Source organism: Ochotona curzoniae, unplaced genomic scaffold (genome assembly GCF_017591425.1).
Source record: "Ochotona curzoniae isolate NIBS_2020 unplaced genomic scaffold, NIBS_Ocur_1.0 contig_4105, whole genome shotgun sequence".
Taxonomy (NCBI): Eukaryota; Metazoa; Chordata; class Mammalia; order Lagomorpha; family Ochotonidae; genus Ochotona; species Ochotona curzoniae.
The window spans coordinates 7,163,647-7,188,504 of record NW_024466129.1 but is presented as its reverse complement, the minus strand read 5'-3'; the positions used below and the strand labels follow the sequence as shown (position 1 = coordinate 7,188,504).

Sequence of the window (24,858 nt, the reverse complement as noted above, 5' to 3'; positions counted from 1 at the left end):
GCATACCCAGATGCATACAGATGACATGACAGCCAGTTCATTAGGCCAGAAGGGGATGTCAACTGCCTTGTCAGAGGATGGAAAGCAGAACAGGTTGGACAACTCTTTTGGTCAAACTTTGTCCCTTTAGGTCTCTGGATGCAATAAGGTAGACTTGGTCAGCCAACAGACCTTGGAAAGATTTTCTCAACACTGGTGCACTGAGCTGACAATGTCTCAGGGCTATCAAAACCACTCAAGTAACACCCTCCTAACACTCTTCCTCACATGGGAGTCTGGAAATCAAATGACTCCCCATCCCTGGGTGCTGATGCAGTTAGACAGCAAGTACAGTCCCCTTTCCTGTCTTCCCTGTGGACACAGGAGATTAAAGGGGGGGGACATTTGTCCCACTCACCTTCCTCCCTGCCTCAACCATCCCCACCCTAATCAGAGATCCGCATGTGATGTATCTCACTTAACCATGTAAACAATATTAAAAATGTAAAAATAAAGAGCACAAATGCCTAGAATTTATGCTTACAACAATGTTTCCCACAAACAATGTTTCCTTTCTATGACTATGTCTCCCATAAACACAGTGTAGGTTTGTTGGATTCAGTTAAACACAGAAAGGGAAATGGGGAGAACATGGTTACTGTACAGCAGGTTAAGCCACTGTTTTCAACAAGGCCACCCATATCAGTGTGTTCTGGCTTCACCTAATCCCAGGCAGGGAGCTAGATCAGAAGTGGAGCAGCCCATATTAGATGTAGACACATCTACATTACAAATCTTAATGCAAGCAACGATTTTTAAAAACATTTCTATAAGTGACACAGACTGCAAAAACTACCAGGCAAAAACATATACCAAGAAATTGCTTCACTATAAATTTTATTTTTAGCTTAAATAAAAATGTTTCTGTGGGGCTAGCGCCATGCTTTACTAGACCAAGCCACCACATGAGGTGCCAGCATCCTATATAGGCATCAGTTCATATCCCAGATGCTCTACTTCCCATCCTGCTGCCTGCTTATGGCCTGGGAAAGCAGCGCAGGATGATTCAAGTTCTTGGCCCTTGCGCCTCCATGAGAGACATGGAAGACCCCTCGGGCTCTTGGCTTTGGTTCAGCTCAGCTCTGGCTGTCACGAGCATTTAGCAAGTGAACCAGCAAATGGAAGATCCCTCTGTGTCTCTCACCGTCTCCGTAACTCTGCCTTTCAAATAAAAACAAAATAAATCTTTAAAAAAAATGCTTTTATGTCTTGATCAAGGTAGCAATTGCACAGGACTGTGAACATTCAGTGAACACCACTGAATTTCAGTACACTTTAAATGGTAAATTTTATATCACATTAATTTTACCTATAAAAAAATACTCAGGACCATGTAGCAAGTTAAAAATTGTGAATCCACTTTTTCCAATATTCTTGAGAGAGCATGTTTCTAACTATTGCTGGCACACACCTGGGGACCCCAACATCAAAGAGGACACAACCATGAGATTCACATGGTAACACCGAGCTGGAGGCTCAGCAATGCCAGAAGTCTGCATTCCTCTGGACTTCTGGGTGAAATCTCTTCAAAACAGCACCAAGCCAGTGTGCAAGAACAAACCAGAAAAGTCTCTGATTTCGATCTGCATGAAGCTTATAGCCCCAAATGTTGATCTACATACCAAATAAAATAGTAATTTTGATTTATTTAAACACTTTGGAAATCTGGTCTCATTCTTACAACTCATTATTCTCTTCTAAAAACCCTCTGCATCATTTAAAGCATCCTATTAACTCTGCCCTGAATGCCTCATGTGTTTGCAGCCCTTGGTTTTGTTCTATTGCTTCTCTGTGCCTGGAAAGCCTTCAGCTCCTTAACTCTACTGCAAGCTCCAACTCAAATCCCATCTCGCCCATTTATCACTTCCTTTCTACTTCTTTACAAAGAGACTTTCCTGGCTATTGCGAGTAAACTGGCCTTTGGGGTCTCCACCTAGTGCAAGTGTACTGTATTATTTTTCTATGGTTAAAATCTTCTCTCTGTTGCAAATTTATTTACCACATCAAAGGTAAATCACACCTTATTTTTCCTTCAGGAGAAATTATCTGTATCTTTTAGAAAGATGATGATACACTGGTTTGTTAACATACTAGAGATCTACTGCAGAAAGTAGAAACAAAACCAATATAAAAATATATAAATTTTCTTACTCTGGCCTGTCCTTTACAAAGGATTCACAAAATCAGTTTCTTATTGTAATCAATAAGCAATTGAAAGAATGCTGCAAAAAGCCTAATAAATCCATATTTTGGCACTGCAGAGCAATTGTGCAAAAACAGAAGCTCAAATATTTCTAATCATACTAGGTTACCAACGCCTTCTTTCAGAGCACAGACATCTCAATCTAAAAGATTCATGTGCCTCTAGTGTATATTCAAAATTAATTGCACGTGATAACCCACCACTATAAATTCAATTTCCTTTTCCAATCTCACTGACTACACCTCTTGTAACAAGCATATCCCTGGTCAATTTCTCATTAGGAGCCAGAAACTGACATTCAGTCTCCTAGGTGATAAACAATGTTTCACTTCTCAACCTTCAACTAAGAAAATGAAATTTTAATCAATATAAATAGATTCCCTACCCCCAACACTCTAATCCCAAAGAGGTTTATTTGTGGTTGCCACTCAGAACATTATTCCAACCTAAGAATCATCACAGTGTCACCTTCTCAGCAAGAACAAAGCGTACTTACTAAAAATCTAGGCTTTAAAGCATTTCGTACCTGCATCAGAACCTGTGATGTTATCCTAACTGGGGAAACCTCTCTTGGCAAGGTAATCTAGACTCTTGTGAACATCCCGGATTACCCAGGCAGACGTAAACCCCAAGGCAGACACCCTTAGAGTCACACGGGGCACAGAGCACATGGCAAAGGGAAGAGGCGGAGACTGGAGATCAGGGGTCAGAGGCCAAGAAGCCAACCACCTCCAGAAACGACAGGAAACACGCACAAATTCTCTCCCAAAACTCCACGAGTGTGGTCCAGCAAAAATCATGATTTCATATTTCTGGGTTCAAGACTCATGAGAATCATCCTCTGTTGTTCTAACCATCAGTTCTGTTACTGTTAGAGCAGCCAGAGATGGGGAGTCCCTGAGGGGACCCAGGAGCTGGAGGATTTCCTGTGACTGACTGGCTCTACACCCTGACTCCATCTCCTTGCACGCCCACCTGCTTTTCCGTGATACACACCTAAGTCTCTAGCGAGAAGATGCCATGACAAGCACACGGAGACTCCATGAAAACTTCCCTTGTCTGCCCACACTCCACCCTTTGTATATTCAAGCAGGACACCATTCCTACCCGAGGAAGGGGTCCACAAAATAAAAACATTCTCATTTCTCTCTCTGTTTCTCCATTCCTTCCTCCCTCCCTTTCCTTGCCAGCTTGCCCACATTCACCTCCAAACGTGTTCTCACTCTTCCTCTTTAAAAATTCCTGCTCTCATTCTTGCACCAGGTCCCAGCTTGGGACTCTCAGCTATGTCAGCCAGGAAGCACTCACAGCAGTGCCAGCGATCAGCTACTTACACATTACTGACTGCATCTTCCCTCTTCGTAATGCTTCAAGTAATTAGGAGCTGTTAACTACGTTAAATGATATTTAGGGCACAAATTTTCCTTTCTGAAGGAGCAAATTTTAATTTTATGTACCTGAGTGCAGGAGCCCAAGCACTTTTTAGGCCATTCCTTGCTGCTTTCCCAGACACATTAGCAGGGAACTGATCTAAAGTGCAGCAGCCACAACTCTAACTGGCACCCATGTGGGATGCCAGGACCACAGGGCACAGCTTGACCTAAGTTAGCACACTGGCCCCTCCAATCACCACTTCTTACGCTTTCTTCTACTTTGTCAGTGCTCTTTCTTCACTAATCGCTTAAGGTGGCCTTAACTAAAGAGCACAAGGAAAGACTTTCCAAGATCAGTAAAGCATGGCGTCCTGAGCTACACTTCAAACTGTGATGCCACTATTACATATGGGTGTAACTTAGTGTCCTGCTTGCTCCATTTCCCATCCAATTCTATTACAAATCACTGACTACAAATCACTTTTTTAAAAAGATTTATTTATTTTTATTGGAAAGTCAGATATACAGAGAGGAGGGGAGACAGAGAAGAAGATCTTCCTTTAGTTGATTCACTCCCCAAGTGGCTGCAATGAAGTTGAACTGAGCCCATCCAAAGCCAGGAGTCAGGAACCTCTTCAGGGTCTCCCATGAGGATGCAGGGTCCCAAAGCTTTGGACCATCCTCAGCTGCTTTCCCAGGCCACAAGCAGGGAGCTGGATGGGAAGCAGGGCCACCAGAACACAAACTGGCACCTATTAGATTCCAGTGCATCCAAGGCGAGGACTTTAGCCACTAGGTTACAACACTGGACCCTACAAATCACTTCTTTATGATCTTCTCTTTATTTCAATTAAGAGAGAGAGAGAGAGACAGGAAAACATAGAAAGGGAGAGAGATCTTTCATCCACTGGTTCATGCCTGCAAATGCCCACAATGCAGGGTTTACAACCCTGCTTCCTTCCAGGGCAGAAATTTACAGAAGACTGGAATTGGAAACAGGGCCAGGATTCAAACCCAGGCACTCCTGCATGAGATGTAGGTTTCCAAAATAGCATTATTACACCCTGTGCCGAATCCCTTGTCTCATCACTTCTAAAGCACACTAATGATGGGTAAAATACATCATTCTTAAAGAGATGACAATTATCTTGCTGGCTAGGCTCTTGTCTCAACCTCTATACACCTGGCCATACATGTTCTTTATGTTTGTTCCATTCTATGAGAGAAAAAAAAAGAATGAACGAAAATAAATTGATCACTCAGCTGCTGGTTTACTCTCCAAACACTCTACGCCAATCAGGGCTGGCCTGAGCCAAGGTCAGGAGCCTAGAATTCCACTAAGATGTCCTGTCTGCAAGGTAGGAGCCCAGGCACTTCAACCATCACCTGCGCCTGCCAGGACGCGTTAGCAGGAAGCTGAATCCTAAGCCAAGCAATGAGGACTCAAATCAAGCACCAGGAAATGGGACACAAGCGTTACAACCAGCAGCCTAATCTACTGGGTCACAATGCCCATCCCTACACTTCTTTAATGGATCTCAAAAAAGATTGCAGTGGGTAAACGGGCATCTAGATCAAGCATTTCATTCTGAGGGTTAAACTCACCGATTGTGCCTGGTATATATACTCTTCTCATTCAACATTATACACTTCGACGAAACAGTATCTGGGAGGCTAGCACTGTGGCACAGGAGGCTACACAGCCGCTTGCCACACCAGCATCCCAGGTGGGCGAGCTGGCTCAAGTTCCAGCTATTCCACTTCCAAATGTGCTTCTGCCAGCGTGCCTGGGAGGACAGCACTAGATGGCTCAAGTGCCTGGGACCATGTTGGAGACCAGGACGGAGCCCCAGCTCCTGGCTTCAGCATGGACTAACCCAGGCTACTGTAACGATTGTAAAGTGAAACGGATCAATCTCTCTTCTCCTCTCTCTTTCTCTCTCCCTCTCTCCTCCCTTCCAGCCCACTTTCCTCTCTCTCCCTCTCCCTGTGTTGCTATGTATTTCAAATAAGATACATTTTTTAAAAACAAGGGGGGAGGGGGGTAAAATAGCTGATAAAGGCAGCATCCTGACAACTAACAGAAAGCTGCTTCCCAGCCACTGACCAGTGGGAAGTGCAGCAAACTAGACAAATATTAAATGCCCTTATTTCTAAGTCAGAAGACCAAGGTGAAGGCTTTTTGTTTTAAATCCCTGTTACTTGGCTGGCCATATGATGTCTCCTCTACGCTCTCTGTCATGGCCATCCACCACCCTTACAAACGCCAAACCAATGGGGATATCAACTTTGGACCTAAGCTGCCAATACTGTGAGTTACATAAATCTCTTTTATAATTAAAAAAAAAATAGAGATAAGGATATAGGATAAAGTGAAAGCTGGGGAACATATGGAAAAGTAGTGTGTTATAAATGCACATATTTGACATTAATGATAGACAGATAAAGATAGGCAGATAAAATACCGCTTCATGAATTTAAAAAATACAATTCAGTGCTCTATTCTCCAGAATTTTCAAAAGCAAGCTCACATGTGTTAAAACAACAAAGAGCTAGAGACAGAGGTAAGACAGAGGACTCCTGAAGAGGACCCTGTCCACTGAAGCATATAATCAAAATGAATAATTTACAAGAATACTTTCATCTTCAATGCCACTAAGAGCTGAATTCTAAGGAGCTCTGGGAGACTGTAACACAGCTGCTAACCAAGTTAAATCAGCAGAGACCCTAAACCAAACTCTTTTCAACAAAACCTACTAACAGATTTGAGGAGGTTATTCTGCGCATATAGAATAAATACACTAATCAATGACCGTTCTTCACTGCCTCTAGTCACTCAGTTTTGGAAAATCAGATAGTCATATTAACCTGCCTTAAATGGAGCTGTACAGACTGCAGTAGTCTGCTACACATACTGGCAAACCAGGGTAGGGGGTGGGCCTGGTGGGGGTTATTATGGGTCGCTCCAACTATGCTGCAGCTCCCACTGGTTTATGTGAGGGCCGAATATGTGCTGGGCAGAACCAGGCTTGACTGCAACACCCATTGGTTCCAGTGGAAGGCGGGGCTGAAAACAGAACCAACCCAGCAATTGCAACCACCAGCTGATTGGGGCGATGGACTGTGCCAGGCCCTTCCCAATCGAAAAACCGGACTCAGAACCCTAACCAAGAAAAGACAGAGGACAGAACAAGTCAATCAACCTCCTCAGCTATAGGTTGGCAGCGAAATACTAGGCAAATGGAGACTCTATGAGGGACTATGTCAATCAGTGGATTCTTCAATGACCTCATCGTGCTTAGAGAGGCGAGATTGGCAGCGATTCCTAACTGGTGAACTATCAAAACCACTTGAGCAAATATCTCAGAGCATGCCCCACATCCGGGACTTGGGGTGGGTGGGAAACTGGGTGGGGCTTCTCCCTCAATATCCCCCTTTACCTCTGATACATGAAGGAAACAATATGGAAATAATAGTTTTACCCACTTCCCTATAGCCCTTGAACCTTTTTACCCTAATTAACTATGTAAGGATTGTCAAAAATATAATTTAAAAAAGGAGAGAGAAAAGAAACAGGAGCTGTGGAGTTAAGGCCAGCTGTATACATTCCTCAAGAGGAATGCACTATAAGAGAAGCACAATGCAAAACTGTCGAACAGTAGGTCTTTGCATTTTGATTCAAGTAATACAGACTGAAGAAGCAACACAGAAACTTTTTTACCAGTTCACATCTATCTTCCATAATGATCCCTATTTCATTTCTCTTTATACAAGGCACAATAAGTATGTAAAATCACAAAAAGACGCAATTTAGTGACTTGTAAAATATACATAGTATTCTTTACAAGACATGGCACCAGGGCAAAATATCCCCTGCAAAGTTATACAATGTCACCAAAACACATAACCTACAACACTAGGATGTCAGATGCTTCCCTCGTAAAATTACAACATCAGCAATATAAAAACACCAAACAATATGCTTAACCATTTACCCAGCAGATGAAGTTCAGTATCTACACGTGAAAGAGGAGAATGACAAAGTTCACATTTTTACAAACATACACACATGAAAACTTTATCACTTTAGATTCAAGGAAAATTAGGAAAAGTACTTATTTTTTTTTTCCTACTCACTGGTGTGCTCAGTAAATAAGCCATTTGTCTGCATTAGATATTAAACAACAGGAAAAAAATTTTCTGGTGTCTGAAAACTTACAAGCAAAAGAGATAATTAAAACATCATTTTTTAAACGCTAAGACGCCAGAAAATCATCAAAGCTATTCAAATAAATAAATAAAACAGGGTGATCCAACATGCAATGTCTGAGTGGCTGCATCAGACGGGGTACTCAAGCAGGCCTCTTAGAAGGTCACAGCCATGCAACAACCCGGGGAGGCTCAGGAGCAGGCGAGAGCGAGCTTGGTCTCACCTCGGTCACAAGAAGGCAGAGTGACTGGAACGGAAAAGTATCAGGAAACGAAGAGGGAGTCATAAACATGGAGCCGGTTATTCAGGGACCTGTAGATCCCAGCAGTGTTTCCATGGCATCGCTGACTTACAAGAAGCAGCCTTTCACAACTGTCACTGTCTTCTTATAAAATTACTGAAGATTCCATTCACCACACAGGTGACTCTTCATGAGGGTCCACAGCAAGAATTTCTCTTAAATCTCGTATTTAGTAAAAGATGCTGTTCTCTCAGGAACTGATACAAACTTACTCAGATCTTGAAATCATCCTCTCTTCTAATCTTCACATTTATACTTAGCTTCTAGAAACCATACAAAATGCCATGGCTTTTTTTTTTAATTTTAGTCACTTTTCTACTTTATTCAGTAGATATAGAATATTACTATGCACTCTCTGTGTACAAGTCTCCAGCGGAAAAAAATTTTAAAAAATTTTTAAAGTTGCTGCTACTTATGCACCATTATTTAAAAATACACTATACTACCTTAACATACAAGTATACTTCAAAAAGCTCATAGAAAAAAGGAAACTATAAAATTATTTTTGTGGAAAAAACTGATATCCATCCACAATTTTTATAATACCTATTTTCCATGCACTTTCTGAAGATCCCTAATAGAATTATAACTGATCTTCCTCAAATACATTTCCAAATGGTTACACAAAAATATGGATTACATGCAAAAGCTGATGGAATACATCAAAGGAGATGAAACTGATACCAAATGCTCGCTTTCAATGGCGCGCCTTCGTCCTCTGGATCACTCTCCAGGAGCTAGGCCAGGCACAGACAGCAGGTGCACGAAGGGAAGTGGCCCAAGCGCCTGAGCCATCACCAGCTGCCACCCAAACGTCTACCAGCAGAAAGGTGTGCACCTAACGGAATAGATCTACCTAGGCAGAAGTTCATCAGTCTGCAGGTCGTCCTTGGTGCTCTTGGTGCTGTTGGTGCTGTTCGTGCTTTTGGTGCTGTTGGTGCTGTTCCTGTTGCTTTGTTGGTTTTTTTCAGGGGGAGAGTATATTTTTTTTTAGAAACTTACTTGCCCTCTTTCCTAGCATGTGTTTGAAATTAGATATATGCTATTTATACACTATACTTGTCAATTTTACTTTTTACTCTGGATTCATTTCAAGAAAAGCCTCAAAACTCATTTACCGTTTTCATAACTATGTCTTTTGTTTAGAACACCAGTCTTCTTCCAGCATGTATTTGCAATGGAAAATTATGAGAACCTTGACAGTTAACCTATGTCAAAGAATGAAGAAATCAACAATATCTACGTGAAAGGAACATTAAACAACACCCTCAAAAAACCAACAATAACAACACTCAAAAACACCCCACCCCCCCAAACTTATCCATCCCCCTATCCCTCCACACCCCCTCACATATATATCCCTCTCAAACCTCTAAACTTCAACACAACCCCCTACTTACACTCCCAAATAACACATTAATCCTCCTTATTCCACTAATAATCTAACAAGTCTTCCCACAACTCCCCCACCCTAACATTATACATATCACCACCTACCCCAACCCCAATCACCCCACTCCCCCCCATAAAACCATACCAATAAATAAAAACTAATCAACCCACCATAAAATCCATATCAAAACCCCACCCATCAACACCCATTCTTAATCACCCCACCCACCATTTCCCCCCCACAGCCTCCCAAACACCCACAAAACACTTACCACACTAACAAACATATACCACACACATCACTACATCAATCAAGAATTACTACCCCCAACCACCCACCTCCCAAAATAACAAAAAAAAACTCACAAAAAACAAACCACACCACATCACAATCCTTATGTTCAAACCTCAATTATTCATTCCACACACATGTTTTCTGTTAATTTCTTTTATTTTTTCAAACCCCTTTCCAAAAACCCCTTAAACACAAACAACCCATAACCAAACAACACCCAAAAACTAACAAAAACAACAACCAAAATAAATATAAATAAAATATAAAAAAACAAACATCTACCTCACAACTCTCTTCGTCTCCATCTTTACTAACAACCTACCTCATAAACACACCCCATTATCTACATTCCCCCATCACATCTGACACCACAGCAGTCTCCCTTACCCACCACCTTTAACCCACAATTGTATCCCCTATTTTCCCTTCAAATTTATACCACTCATCAAACCCTTCCCCACTCCTTTATCATTCTTTAATATTTACATCCCTTCCACTCCCCGTTTCCCACATTTCACCATTCAATCCCCCTCCAGTACCTTCCAAACTCATCAATACCCATCTCCCTTCCCCCAAACACAACCAAACCGCAAAACACCATAAACCTCCTCTCCACCCACCCTACACCCATTCCCCCCCCTCACACATATCCAAACTTTACATAAAAAAATACCTAACCCTTACTACTGCAGAATTATTTTCATTGTAAAAGCAACAAAATCCTACGTAATCAACCTATATAATTCCCTCCATAACAGGTTTTAAAGATATTATTGCCCCTACGTAATGATATTAAGAAAAAGTTCTTAACTATAAAGACCTGTCACTTTAAAGATATTTTGACAGAATTCAACTTTTTTTTTTCTAATGGAAGAAAGCAAATGAAAAAAATTGGGAACCTGCTCCAGCAGGAGGGTGCTACCATGGTAACTTTCAACAGAAGGCATTTTCATTACAAATCAGACAGTCAAACTTTAAATACAATAATAGCAGTGATAAATAGCCCTCTCTAAAACCAAAAGAATCTATATTAAAGCAAGTTACACAGAGAAAGAATCAACACATAATTTCACTTTTCTTATAATCTTACAGGAAGTATTCTTTAGGGCACACAGCATTAGAGATAACCCAGTAAAGAAATGAGCACCTCCATAAATCTGTGTCTTACGTTAATAGCACAAAATCACAGTGTAGTAGAAAATTCAACAATTCATTATCAAATTAATAAGATTTTGAATAGTCTGGTTTTTAGTGGTAAAGATTTTATGTTAAGAGGAAACAGATTTTTAAATCAAGATGGCTTGAGAGGTAAGTTGCATATCTCTATTATTTTTTAAAGATTTATTTTATTTGAGAAAGAAGAGTAAAGAGGAAGAGACAGAAAAATAAAGAGATTTTTCCATCCACTAGTTCCCTTCCTGACAGCCAAAGCAGCAGTGCTGAACCACGCTGAAGCCAGGAGCCAGGAACTCCAGCTGTTCTCCCACTTGGGCAATGGGGCCCAAAGTGCCTAGGTCACCATTTGCTGCCTTCACGGGGCCTTTACCATAAAGCTGGACGAGAAGCAGAGCAGCTAGGACTTGAACTGCAATATGAGAGGCTAGTGAGACAAGCAGTAGCTTAACCCTCTGCACCACAACACTGGCCCTGGAAGACGTGTATTTCTGTATCACTGAAGAAACAAAATTTTTAATCTTTATTAAACAACTTTGGCATATCTTGTATGTCATAAAAATAAACTTCTACTACCTTGTCACTACTATGATTTTGTACTAGTTTAATAAGCCATAATGTTATTACTACAAAAACACAATCTACAATATTCCTGATACACATTTTTTTTCATGTTCATCTCTTCTGAAACTATTATGCAGAATTAAAAAAAAAAAAAAACCCCAGCCAGCCACTGAGGGAACACTCCCTCAAGAATGAAGGGGCAGTGAGCAGGAGCCAGGGACAGCTGCAGAGGTTAAGATCAACACAAACAACTGAACAGATAACAACCGCCTCGGGGTCGCAGACCACACTGCGCACGCGCACAGAAGCAGTAAGTAAGCACATTCCACTGAATTCTAAAGCAATGATATAAATACAAAGAAAATGCTAAATTAAGAAAAAAAGGGAGGAAGGCACAAAATAAAAATACATCAGAGAAAGAAGTCACAAAAACATATCTGGCTATACCAATAAGCATCATTCAGCCTTAAAGTAATTCAAGATTCATTACAGGGTGTGAGCTAAAGAAAGAAAAATGGGCTAACACATAAAACAACTGTAATATATATTAGCAAAAGCAACTAAGATTCGTATTACATCACAGATATTCAAGTAATTTTATACTTTGCAGTTTAAAATACGCTCCCCTGAAACGTGCTTTTCTGTTCTAAACTTGAGGGTTGATTCACCTTACCTTCCACAGAAGGTGCCTGGTCCTGAGCCGAGTACAGCATTTCCTTGAAAGCCTATTTAGAAAGAGAAAAACAACACAAACAAGACTAAGTAAACTTTACACTGAGGGAACCTGACACTAAAAGACATTTTTTAACATCCAATGACTACAAACTGCACACTTCATTGAGAAATTAATGAAATATTTTAGCTTTATTAAGATAAAATTCAATTATAGTTTGACATCAATCCATCCCGCCCTAAGATGAGGGCAATGGGGCAGGCACTCGGCACAGCAGCCAAGCAGCCACCAGGGACCGTACACAACCCATATACAAGCGTCTGCTTCGATACCCGCTCGGCTTACGATCCAGCCTCCGGCTCATCTACAGCTTTGGGATACAGAAGGTGTTGGCCCTGACATGTGGGTACATGCCACCCCATAAACAGTCCCAGATGAAATTCTGGGTCCCTAGCTGCAGCCTGATCAAGTCCTAACTCTTGCAGGCATTTGACAGATGAGCCAGCAGATAAAAATGGTGCAAAAAATGATTTATATACTTTGAAAAGAGGTACTTGGGAAAGAATTAGATATCATCTCTTAACTAATGGAAAACAGTACAAGAAAATTAAAACATAAGCCCTAGGGCCCGGCGCGGTGGCGCAAGTGGTTAAAGGTCCTCGCCTAGCACGCCCGGGATCCCATATGGGCGCCGGTTCTAATCCCGGCAGCCCCGCTTCCCTTCCAGCTCCCTGCCTGTGGCCTGGGAAAGCAGTCGAGGACGGCCCAAAGCTTTGGGAACCTGCTCCCGCGTGGGAGACCCGGAAGAGGCTCCTGGCTTCGGATCGGCATAGTATCGGCCCGTTGCGCTCACTTGGGGAGTGAATCATCGGACGGAAGATCTTCCTCTCTGTCTCTCCTCTCTGTATATCCGCCTTTCCAATGAAAAAATAATAAAAATAAATCTTTAAAAAAAAAAAAAACATAAGCCCTAGAAAATTCAACAGTACTTCTAAAACTGTACACAATATGGAAGTCAGCTGATTTTATGCAAAAAGAAAAAGGAAAGCCATACAGTTTTCTTTGTAATATGCTTTTTCCATGAGGAAGTGCCCTCTTATTCCAGAACCCAACATAAGAACTATGCAGAACTGGATATGTGACTTCGGTACAGTTTTATCATAATTTGTAGGTGCACATGGCTCTGCAATGCCAAGTACTTTCATAATGTACAACCAAACGCCTGAACTTTTTATTGTGAATACAAATACAGTCAACCCTCATTGCATATGCACAGACCAGAAGTGCTGTACATATGAGTTTTTCAGATTGTTAGTATATGTATAGAACTTAGAGCTGAGCAATCCTAATTAGAAAATTCTGATGTTCTGAAGTCTGAAACATTTTATCATGTAGGAGGATTTTGGATTTTGCAGATTAGAGATACTCAACCTATACTTCCCAAAGGACATAGAGGAAGTCCTCGCTAAGTGTATAACATGATGGAGATAATCCAAGCTTTTACTTCTTCCCCGCCTCAAACCACACAGTTTAGCTAACAAGACATATTTAAGAAGTTTGCACTGCTAGAGTCAGACATCTCACTAAGTGGCTGGAGACAGAAGTGAGAACCATTTCTCTATCAATGAAAGCAACAGCCCTTCTTTCTTAAAAAAAAAAAAAAAAAGGGGGAGGACTTTATATATTTACGCAAGAGGCACAGAGATACAGAACGGGCTTCCACTCACTCACTCACTCCCTACTATACAGCAACATTCAGAGCCGGCTGGGATGGGCTGGAAGCTACAGTCCAGGAGCCTGGAGTCAGGGGTACAACCTAGGGTTAACACATGGGTACAGCCAACCATCACTGTCGCCGCCCAGGAACTGCACTGGGCCAGAAGCTGGCACTGTGACAAGGGACACAGGTGTCTTTAAAAACCCATCACCCCTCAGCTTGTTTTAATCCTAATAAACATCAACCAGTTGCCTTCTAGACAGTCAATCGCAGGTGTCTGGTACAAGAAACACTCACACTGTGAATTCCCATCAACAGTAAACACAGAGCCCAACCTGACTAAAACTGGGTTAGGAGCTGTGCACACAAGTACCAGCTGCCAACTGCATCCTCACCTTCACCCTTGGGACATAAAGCCAAAGCCCCTTTAGTGCTACGTGAAATCTCCACCTCTACCTGGAAATGCCACACATGTAGCAAACCTTCTTTCAAATGCTCCCCCCAGACCTTCCTCAAAATTTAGTGATTCTTAATTTTTGCAAAAGCCAACTCCTATGAAACTTGACGCTTACATCTTCAGGGAGCCTAGTTTTTGTTCACAAAATCACCTTGCTAATTCAAATATATTTCTTTCTGCTATAGCTCAAATTGTTGTCTGTGTTTACACTGGCACACATGCTGTGCTGTGTAAGTCTTTGATTTTCTTCCTAGTTGTACCAGAATCAATTGAGTGAGTAAGGCTCCACAGGTGAAGAAGAGTGGATTCTAAGATGAGGTGACTATTCAGTGTCATCACTTCGATTACCTTCTAAACACTGGTGACTCCCACACCGAGCTGAAGCAAGTTTCCTCAGCCTTAGTGCCGTTGACATTTGGGACCAGATAGCTGTTATGGGGTGACAGTGCTCTGGTTTGCAAGGCAGGGTTTTTAACGGTATCCCTAGACTACAAAGACCCGTTGAGTGACATATCAATCCCCATCCCCAAGCTGTGACAACAGAGCTTATCAAATATCCTCTGGGAGGCAAAGCATCCCTCATGGACCGACGTTGTGGTTAGGCCGCAGCCCACACTAGTTCCTGTCCTGGATGTATCACTTCCAATACAGCTCCCTGATGAAGCACTGTGGAAAAGAGTGGAAGGCGGCCCCTGTGCTTGGCCCCTGCACCCATACGGGAGACCCAGATGCAGTTTGGGACTCCTGACTTCAGACTAGTCCAGCAGCCACTTAGAGAGCTACCCAGCAGATGGAAGGTCTCTCTCTGTAACCTTGCCTTTCAAGTAAATAAATAAATCTTTTTTTAAAAAAATCACTCGCCCACAACCGAAATTAAATATCAAAATGAAAAAATAAACCTCCAAGATAACCCAGGTTTTTTTAAAGGGTATCCCAGTCCTAGTAAATGATATTTTTTCAAGAGAATTTTTCATAATTTGTTTTGGATTAGTGAGTAACATGTTAATTCTATAACCAACCAAGTCTAACATCAAACAGTATAACAAATTTTCAATTAAGAAGAAAAAATCAAAATCATGTGTATCTGTTCACTTTAACTTATATTTTATACAAATGTTTATAGAAAAGTTATGTATATAAAATTTTAACATCACATAGTGGTTAAATGCAGAAGTATTCATGGGGCTAGCACCATGGTTTAGTAGATTAAACCTTTACCTGTAATGCCAGCATCAAGTCCTGGGTTCAAGTCCTGGCTATTCCACTTTCTATCCAGCTCCCTACGAACATCCTTGGGAAAGCAGCAAAAAATACCGAAACTCCCTGGCCCCCTGCCCCCACACCACAGACCCAGAAGAGGCTCCTGTCTCCTGGCTTGGGATGGGCCCAGACCCAGCCACCGAAACCACATGGGGAATGAACCATAGACGGAAAAATCTGTCTTTCCTTCTCTCTCTGTAAATCTATCTCCCAAATAAAAGTAAATCTGTAAAATACATATATGTTCTCCACTTTAATATTTATATATGTAAAATTTGGAGTAATGCAGTAAAAGATTTGAAATTTAACAAAAACTAAACATTCAGTCTTTAGACTGAATTCCTGGCAACAGATCTCATAAAACTTCAGGAATCTATTTTTATGTTAGTGAGATGACTCAATAGAGAAAGAGAGGAAAAGGAATCTACACAACCTCAGGAAGGGGCCTGGTCACCAAAAGCAAATGCCAGGTAACGTTAACTCCCACTCCAGGCCTGTGGGAAGGGAAGATGGCCTCTAACCATCAATGAAGATGCTCTGACCACTTTGGCCTGGTTAATGGGACGGCCACGGGAAGGCTCCAGCAGCAAGGCTCTGAGCGCCTCCAATGTCGGGAGCTCTGTGCCACACCCAGCCTAGGCTCTCCGTCCGCATCCCTTCCCGTCTGTCTCTCAGAGAACTCTTTACTCTAAACCTACAACACTGGCACCCTGCTCCCCTGTTACAGGAACAATCCCACTCTGGGACCAAGGACCATCAACACATGACTGTCCAGACAAGCCCGTCTGCTTCAGGGTAGAACGGGAACGTGAACCAAAGCTAAAGACCATCAGGATCCAAGCAAACCGCCAATGGGAAGCAAAGCTACCTGTAACTACAGGAGCTCGCCAAATCATTCTTGAATTCAAGGGTGTTTCTTTTCTGGAGGAAATTAAAGATGATTAACAATGCACACCAATAAAAATAAATTTGCAAAAGGAAAGCTCAGCAAATTAAGTTTTAAAAAGATGGATAGAGAAAAGTGATGATAGTCTTCATTCTGATAAAATCACAATTTCGTTTAAATTAAGACAAATCTGGCGAAATCATGAGCAACTCCTCCAGCTCCTTACTTTTTTTTCCCCTTTTTATTGCCACCCTCCAAAGATTCAGTATGAATAGTCTTTACAACATCCAATGATGCCAGTGCTGCGCACAGCAAACAAAGGTGCTGGCAGCCCATACAATGTACTTTGGGTCTTGGCTACTTCTGATCCAGCTCCTTGCATACCTGCCTTGGAAAGTGCTTGGACCCCTGAACCAACATGGGGACCCAGATAAAGCCCCTGGCTCCCGGCCTTAAACCAGGCCATCTCCAGCCACTGCAGTCATTCCGGGAGTGAACCAGTGGAGGCAAGATGTACCTTCCTCTCTTTGTCTCCCTCTATCTGGAACTCTGCCTTCTAAATAAATAACTAAATCTTAAATAAAATAAAGTAAAAACTTCCATACACAGGGTATTAACGAAACAGCTCCCAACAAAAAACAATTGAAAACAAAGAAAAGAAAACCCTACAAGATGATGTCTACATTTTCAAGTTAACAAAAACACTTCCTTGGTTTCAGAGTGCTACACCTCAATAACAAAACAATACACACAATTTTTTTAATTTGTGGTACTTTACTAGAAATAAACACAATGCATCATAGAAAATTCTGAATTTGTGTAATAATGTATTTATGTGTACTGCAAAATCTTTCTTTCCTTTCCAAAGAGTTAAAAACAATCCCCATGTTGGTAACTTTACCGTAATATCTGAATGTCAGATTATTTTTGAGATATTACAGAAATATAAACACATGAGAATAAAGATAATACTTCAAACAACTCATTAACAGTACTAATTAAATACAACATAACCACAAAAATTAGTGTTATTCAATGAACTACATTAACACATTACGTCCCAAATTTAAACTCTGTGAATATTTCAACATAATACTTATTTTCAAAGTTACTATAAACGATATATTTCCTGATCAATTTAAGTTTCTAAAGATATCCTACAACTAGGACAATGGGACATAATGGCCTAACATAACGGGAAAAATGCTCTTTTGCTGAAACAAAAAGTGACTTGTAACACAAATACAGAACTGACAGCACTGTGTACTTTTGAATCTCACGTGCCTATCTTACTCTGTGTTGCTAGCTCTTACACAAACCTCCACGTACTGTCTGTACCCCAACTGTACCCCAACACAGCACGGCAGCCAGGAGGTATGGCATGCAAAACATACACGAAAACCAACTGTAACTTTACTAACTCTGTAACTTACAGAAGAACATCTATACTTCAGCATCCTCTTCTATAACGGAGGAGCTGTGATCACACACAACTCAAAGGTCTACTGTAAGCACAAAAACACTTAAAACAGAAATTGTTCATTTTGATCATGACCATCCACTTACAGACTTAGAACGCTCCATGGAACAGAGAAGATGCTCAAAAATACTCACTAACAGCACATGAACTAGCAAAACCCTTACATCCTCAAACGGGCTGCGGCCACACGTGGCCCCCTACCAGACCCCACCCAGCATGCACCACTCAGGCCTGTCTTCTTGCTCCACACAGGTTACTGCAGCTTCCTCGGGAGCCGCCGTAACCGAGCCAGCACCAATCAAGCACTGCAACCTCCTGACAGTACCAAGTACCAGCCTCTAACATGCCCGCCTCAGAGACACAGAACACGCTCCTGCTTTATAGCTGACCGGTAAAGAAAACACACAGTATTTTGTTAATTCTTATTGGAAACCTACAGGATCCTAAGGAAACACAAGTACATAAAGATGGTTTGAGTGTACTTTACAAGTTTTCTCTTAAAAGAAAAAAAAAGATTTATTTTTGCTGGAAAATCCGATTTATAGAAAAGAAGAGAGACAGAGAAGATCTTTCATCCACTGATTCACTCTCCAAGTGGCCACAACAGCCGAAGCTGCACCAATTCGAAGCCAGGAGCCTCTTCCGGGTCTCCCATGTGGGTGCAGGGTCCCAAGATTTGGGCTGTCCTCGACTGCTTTCCCAGGCCACAAGCAGGGAGCTGGATGGGAAGCAGAGCTGCCGGGACACAAACTGGCACCCATATGGGATCCCAGAGCATTCAAGGCAAGGACATGAGCCACTAGGCTACAGGGCCAGGCCCCTACAAGTTCTCTCAATTACACTAAATCAGCCAACCTAAAAAGATTATTTAGGGGCACACATGTGGCCTAGTGGGGAAGAAGTCGGGATGTGTGGCTTCAAAGCCGGCTCTGCTCCATCTAACACGCACCCTGACTGCCCAAGAGGCCGACTCTGCCACTCACAGGGAATACCTAGGTTGGGTTCCTGGCTCCTGCCTCTAGCCTCGCCCAGTTCCACCCACTGCATGGGGAACAAGCCAGGGAAAGAGAACTCTCTCAGTTCTCCCTGCATGTGTGTGTGTGTGACTGTGTCTCTCTTCAATAACAAACAACTTACAGTTCACATTTAACATGAATTCTCAAGGAGAATGTCAAAATCTCTTACGATGTTCATCTCTAAACTCGCTGCCAAATCACAGACAGGTTTTACAGGCCATTTAAAGGTGTCAAAAGCTAGAAAAACTCCTACTGCAAAACAGCTACTCATTACCTGAGGCCTAAAACACTATAAATGTTACCATCATCATCCATACAGCATCTAACCCACGCTGCTCCCCTTCACTTCAACATTTCAAGTAGTATAATGCAATGCATTGCATTACTAGACAAAAAGCAGGCATCTGAAGGGAACTGGCCAAAAATATTAGCTCATAAATATTTAGTCATAATCACTACTAACAATGTTTATAAGTGGATAAAAGTTGCATTAAATTTTCATCTAAACAACTCTTCCAAATGGAATCTTTAATACAGTTTAGATTTTTCAAAAATTGTTTTTTATTTGAAAGGCATAGTTACAGAAAGAGAACAGACAGAGAGACCTCTGATGCCCTGGTTCAAGCCCCAAATTGGCTGCTACAGCCAGAGCTGGGTCCATCCAAAGCCAGGAGGAGACAGAAGCTTCTTCCACATCTCCCATATGGGTGTAGGGGCCCAAGAAGCTGGACCATCTTCCCCTGCTTTCCCAGGCACATCAGCAGGGAGCCAGATCAAAGCGGAACAGCTGGGATTTGACTGTGGAATGTGGATGCCGCATCTAGAGGCTTAACCTATCATGCCACAGTGTCAGTCCCTACACATATTTGTAAAAATAGAACTTTAAATGCCTGAGAACTACTCTCAACACTTTAACTTCCGCTTCTGCTCTGCATTCCCTTTGCAGTTCATTTCACCAGAAACACCAGGAAGTCTATAAATATGTGCAAGTCAGCCATATCAGATATGGCTTCTAACTCTCGTCATCTAGAAATCAGTAATGCATTCCTGATACTAAAATATGCAGAACATTTCTATCAGTCAGATAATAAACCTCAAGAGAGACCATCCAGCATTCTTAGATAACTGGTATAAATAATCAATAGCCTAAGTAATCTTCATTTATATCCCTACTATAGAAATAAACCAACCTACATTTGTTTTTTTTAATAACAAAAGCAATCTGTAAAGCCAATGAAAAGTCTTACACAAATTCTTATAATCTAATACAATTTAAAATTAATGCACCCTGAACATACATAATCTAACTTTTTTTTACATTAAGAGCATTACATATCACTCAAAATTTTCAGACTTCAGAAGTATTCATGCAAAGGCAATTCAAAACACAGAATTTGCTACACCAAATTTTTATTGAGTTTCAATGCATATTAAATGAATAAAATATGAATAATTTATGAAATAAGAGGCAAAAATTCGGAATATGTCATGCTATAATCATTTTTATAGTATGTGCAACATAGTCTAACATCTGCTGACAAGGCTGTTGCTATTTACATATGTGCATTTTAATGTACATCCTTCATTACAAGTCTGGTAACACAAACTCAGCTACTTTATTTCACTTTCTCCTCAAAGTCCACTTTGTAGAAAGGTTTCCCAGCACGTTATCCCCTTACTTGCTCAAGTAAAATGGAGAGACATCTACCGGGTGCTGAGCACAGTTTTAAACACCTTTCTCTTACTTTATGAGCAAAAGCAGAATGGTATACGAGTGGAATTCACATTAGCATATTTCCCTTCTTTCCACGATGCATTTACAGAACGAGCTCCGGCTAGTCCACTACTGTAACTTTTTTTATGTTCACGCGCCCCGATTCTTTTCTATCAATTACTTCAACAAACTCAACGTATTTACCACCAAACAACTCCCAAATCGGTCTTCTCAAGCTTTAGTCTGATTCTCCTGCTAAAAAACATGAAGATTTCCCCATGGCCACAAAATGAGGTCCACGCTCCTGTGCCAGCTGCTAAGACACAGAATGACCCACTGTACCTTTCTAGGCTTACCTTTCAAACTGGAGAAAACATCTTTCATTCGCACAACCTGACCTCTCCAGCAACTTCTACTTGTGGTTCATTTTTTAAAACCTCTACACTCGGATTCTTCAAAGACCTCATAGTGCTTGGAGTGGCAAGATTGGCAGCGATTCATAACTGGTGAACTATCAAAACCACTTGAGCAAGAACCTACAACCGGGACCTGGGGTGGCTGGGATTGGGTGGGCCTTCTCCCTTAATACCCCCCTTTAAACATGAAGAAAACAATATGGAAACAATAGTCTTACCCACTTTCCTATAGTCCTTGAACCTTTTTACCCCAATTAACTATGTATAGATTGTCAAAATATAATGAAAAATTATTTTAAAAAAATAAAATAAATAAAATAAAACCTCTACACTCCTCCATCTTTCCTTTGTTTATACCAGCTGTCTCCAACTGGAATGTCCTACCATACGCTATCTTTCAAACCTAACTTAAAAGTTTTCAATTTAAAGGATTATGCTTTCTTGGGATTCTTCCAAGCTTGAAGTCACTGCTCCCTGGTTTGAAACCTTGTTACACTCATTTGAAACCACTAACAGCATTTAGCATTTCTACCTCATTATTTTAATTATTTATTATAAGGGCAGGGTTTTATCTACCTGTTTATACTTATACAAAGAAGGCACACCAAAAATAGTTATTAATATAATCATTTAAGACATCGCTAAGCTACATCCACTCAGACATTTGGATTTCTACTCTGTATTACAACAGGCTCTAAAGAAGCAAAGACAAATCAAAATGGAAAGACTGATACATAGGTGCTAGCACAGTGGTACAGAGACCTAAACCACCACCTGCAATTCAGGCATCTCATATGAGCACCGATTCAAGTTCTGGCTTCTCCACCTCCTACCCATCTTCCTGCTAATGTGCCTGGGAAAGCAGCACAAGACAGCCTAAGTACTTGTGGACCTGAGCCCTACACAGGAGACCTGGATGGAGTTCCAGGCTCCTGGCTTCAATTGGCCTAACCCAGGGCATTACAGTTATTTGGGAAGTAAACCAGCAGGTGGAAGATCTCTCTCTGCCCTCTGCCTATCAAATACATGTATCTTTTTGAAAAATGGCTAATAAATAAGAATATGTTTAATAATAAAATGAGGGCCCGGCACCATGGCCTAGTGGCTAAGGTCCTCACCTTGAACACACTGGGATCGTTATGGGCGCCGGTTCTAATCCCGGCAGCTCCACTTCCCATCCAGCTCCCTGCTTATGGCCTGGGAAAGCAGTTGAGGACAGCCCAAAGCCTTTGGGACCCTGCACCTGTGTGGGAGACCTGGAAGGAAGTTCCTGGATCCTGGCTTCGAATCGGCGCAGCACCAGCCATTGCACTCACTTGGGGAGTGAATCATCAGACGGAAGATTTTCCTCTCTAGCTCTCGTCCACTCTGTATATCTGACTTTGTAATAAAAATAAATAAATCTTTTAAAAATAATAATAATAATAAAATGAAAGACTGATCAAAGTATAAAAAAGGCCTAAGTTAAGAAAACCATGAGATATGGGAAAGAGAATAATAGATTAGAATAACAACTAAACCATAAGTTAAGGAGATTAATGATCTCCAAGAATTTTCATGACTGATTTACTTGAGAGAGTGACAGAGACAAGGAAAAGGTCTTCCCCTAATCAGAATAAAAGCTGAGTGAGAATGCTGTCCCAAATGATCTGTTTTCTGCACTCTGCAAAGAACCCAGATTACATAACACTGTCATGTATGTAGAGAACACTTAATAAATATCTGTTGGATAAATAAATGGATATACTCTAAAAAAAAAATCTTCCATTCACTGGTTCACTCTTCAAATGCCCACAACAGCCAGGGTTGGGCTAGGCCAAAGCCAGCAGCCACAAGTTCCATCTGATCTCTATGTGGGTGGCAGCCACCACTACACTGGCCTTCACCCACTGCCTTCCCAGGTACTTTAACAGGAAGCTAAGCCAGAATCGGAATATCCATGTCCAGCATAACCTACTGTGCCACAATGCTGGTCTCTAATTTTCCAAGATTTTCATCACAGGTGTCTTGGGCGTTTCAGCTTATTTCAACGGGCACTTTGGTCTTAGACTTCCCAAGTTCCAGACGATGAAACTTTATATTGTTTATAAGGTCACCTGGTCTATGACAACAGGTAAAAGATTATTAGTAATGTTATTAATAACTAGGCTAGAAAAACATTTTTAAAAAAAGACTTGGGGAGGGGAAGAGTTTAGACTGACAAATCACTTCAGATTTCCATAGGATGGCAAAGACGGTCAGCAGACATTAAAATCAGAGAAACGCATTTTTGGAAGGCAGGTCAGAACAAGCAATTAAAAGTCAGGATCATCTGTATAAAGGAGATTTGAAACTGCTGTGCTTGAAGGGAACTAAACTTCTCAGAAAGTAAGAAGTGGGGCAAGGATAAAACCTTTTGCAATATAAAGCAGAAGAAAAGACAGTAAGAAAAACTTAGGTAGTTACAGTGTCACAGAAATTAGAGCAAAAGGAGATTCGGAAAAGATGGCAGAGTAGAAAACCCAGGAATCTACCACATATATTTTAGAATTCTGAAGGCTTTCAAATTTCAAGGGAATGCTTGATCAGTAAATTGCAGTTAGTCTATTTTATTTCAGCTAACAGCACAGAAGCTGCTACCCACTCCTCACACTCGGCAGGCAGCTATGCACACATTCCTGGTGTACTTTGTACACAGTATCAGTGATCTGAACTGCAATTAATGGGACTTAGGGAACACTTTCAAGAAAATCAACACATACTTGGCAGGAGTTTCATGAGAGAGAAAGCGAAAGAGATTTTAAAAAAAAAGAATATCTGCTAGAGATAAACATTCAAGAAGTTCAAAAAGCTCCATATAAAATTAACTCAAAAGTACGCACAACAACATTCATTATAATCAAACATTTGTAAGTAAAGAGAGGATTTTGAAAGCAGCCAGAAGGAAACAACTCATATACAAGGGACCCTCAACAAGATTAACAGCAGACATCTAATCATCAGCAGCTTTGGAAGCCAGCAGCCAGTGAGACAATGTAATCAAAGGGCTAAAAGGAAAATACATCTGATACACACTAAAATTCTGTGCCCCAAGAAAAAGGTCCCTCAAAATTTAGGACACTGGCCCAGCAGCTAAGACCCCAGCTAGGGTGCCTGGATTCAATGTTCAGCAATGCTCCTGACTCCAACTTCCTTTAGTGCGAAGCCTCAGAGACCTGAGCAATGCTTCAAATGACTGTGCTCCTGCAACACACACAGAAGACCTGGATTGCAATCCTATGTCTCAACATCCAACTCAGGGTCCTTGCAGGCATTTGGGGAATGAACCAGAAAACAGAAATCCAAGCACACAGACACACACATGTGTGCACAGACACACACACTCCTAACAAAATAGTTTTTAACTGAGGGAGAAATTAAACCATTTCCAAGTAAACAACTATATAAGTTTGGTGTCATTAGACCTGTAATGCAAGAAATTACTAAGGGAATCCTACTAGGAGCCAAAGGACACTAGACAATAATTCAACACTATGTGAAAAAAATAGACATCAGGGATAAACACACGGACAATTATAAAAGCTAACATTACTCTAACTCCACTTTTTTTCCATGTAATCATACATTTAAAAGAATTATTCTTAGTTTTGGGCACACAAAGTATAAAAACAATTCTGTAACATCAACAACTAAAGGGGCTGAGGATAAAG

At 41.2% G+C, this 24,858-nt stretch overlaps 1 protein-coding gene across 3 annotated transcripts in view; it reads right to left on the bottom strand.

Moving 5' to 3' along the window:
• XPR1 (xenotropic and polytropic retrovirus receptor 1) overlaps window positions 1–24,858 on the bottom strand; it is a 186,397-nt gene that overhangs the window by 134,376 nt on the left and 27,163 nt on the right. For all 3 annotated transcript variants that reach the window (XM_040984348.1, XM_040984350.1, XM_040984349.1), the window contains exon 2: window positions 12,224–12,275. In XM_040984348.1, the coding sequence (XP_040840282.1) occupies window positions 12,224–12,275 (52 nt within the window). The remainder of the gene's footprint in view (window positions 1–12,223; window positions 12,276–24,858) is intronic.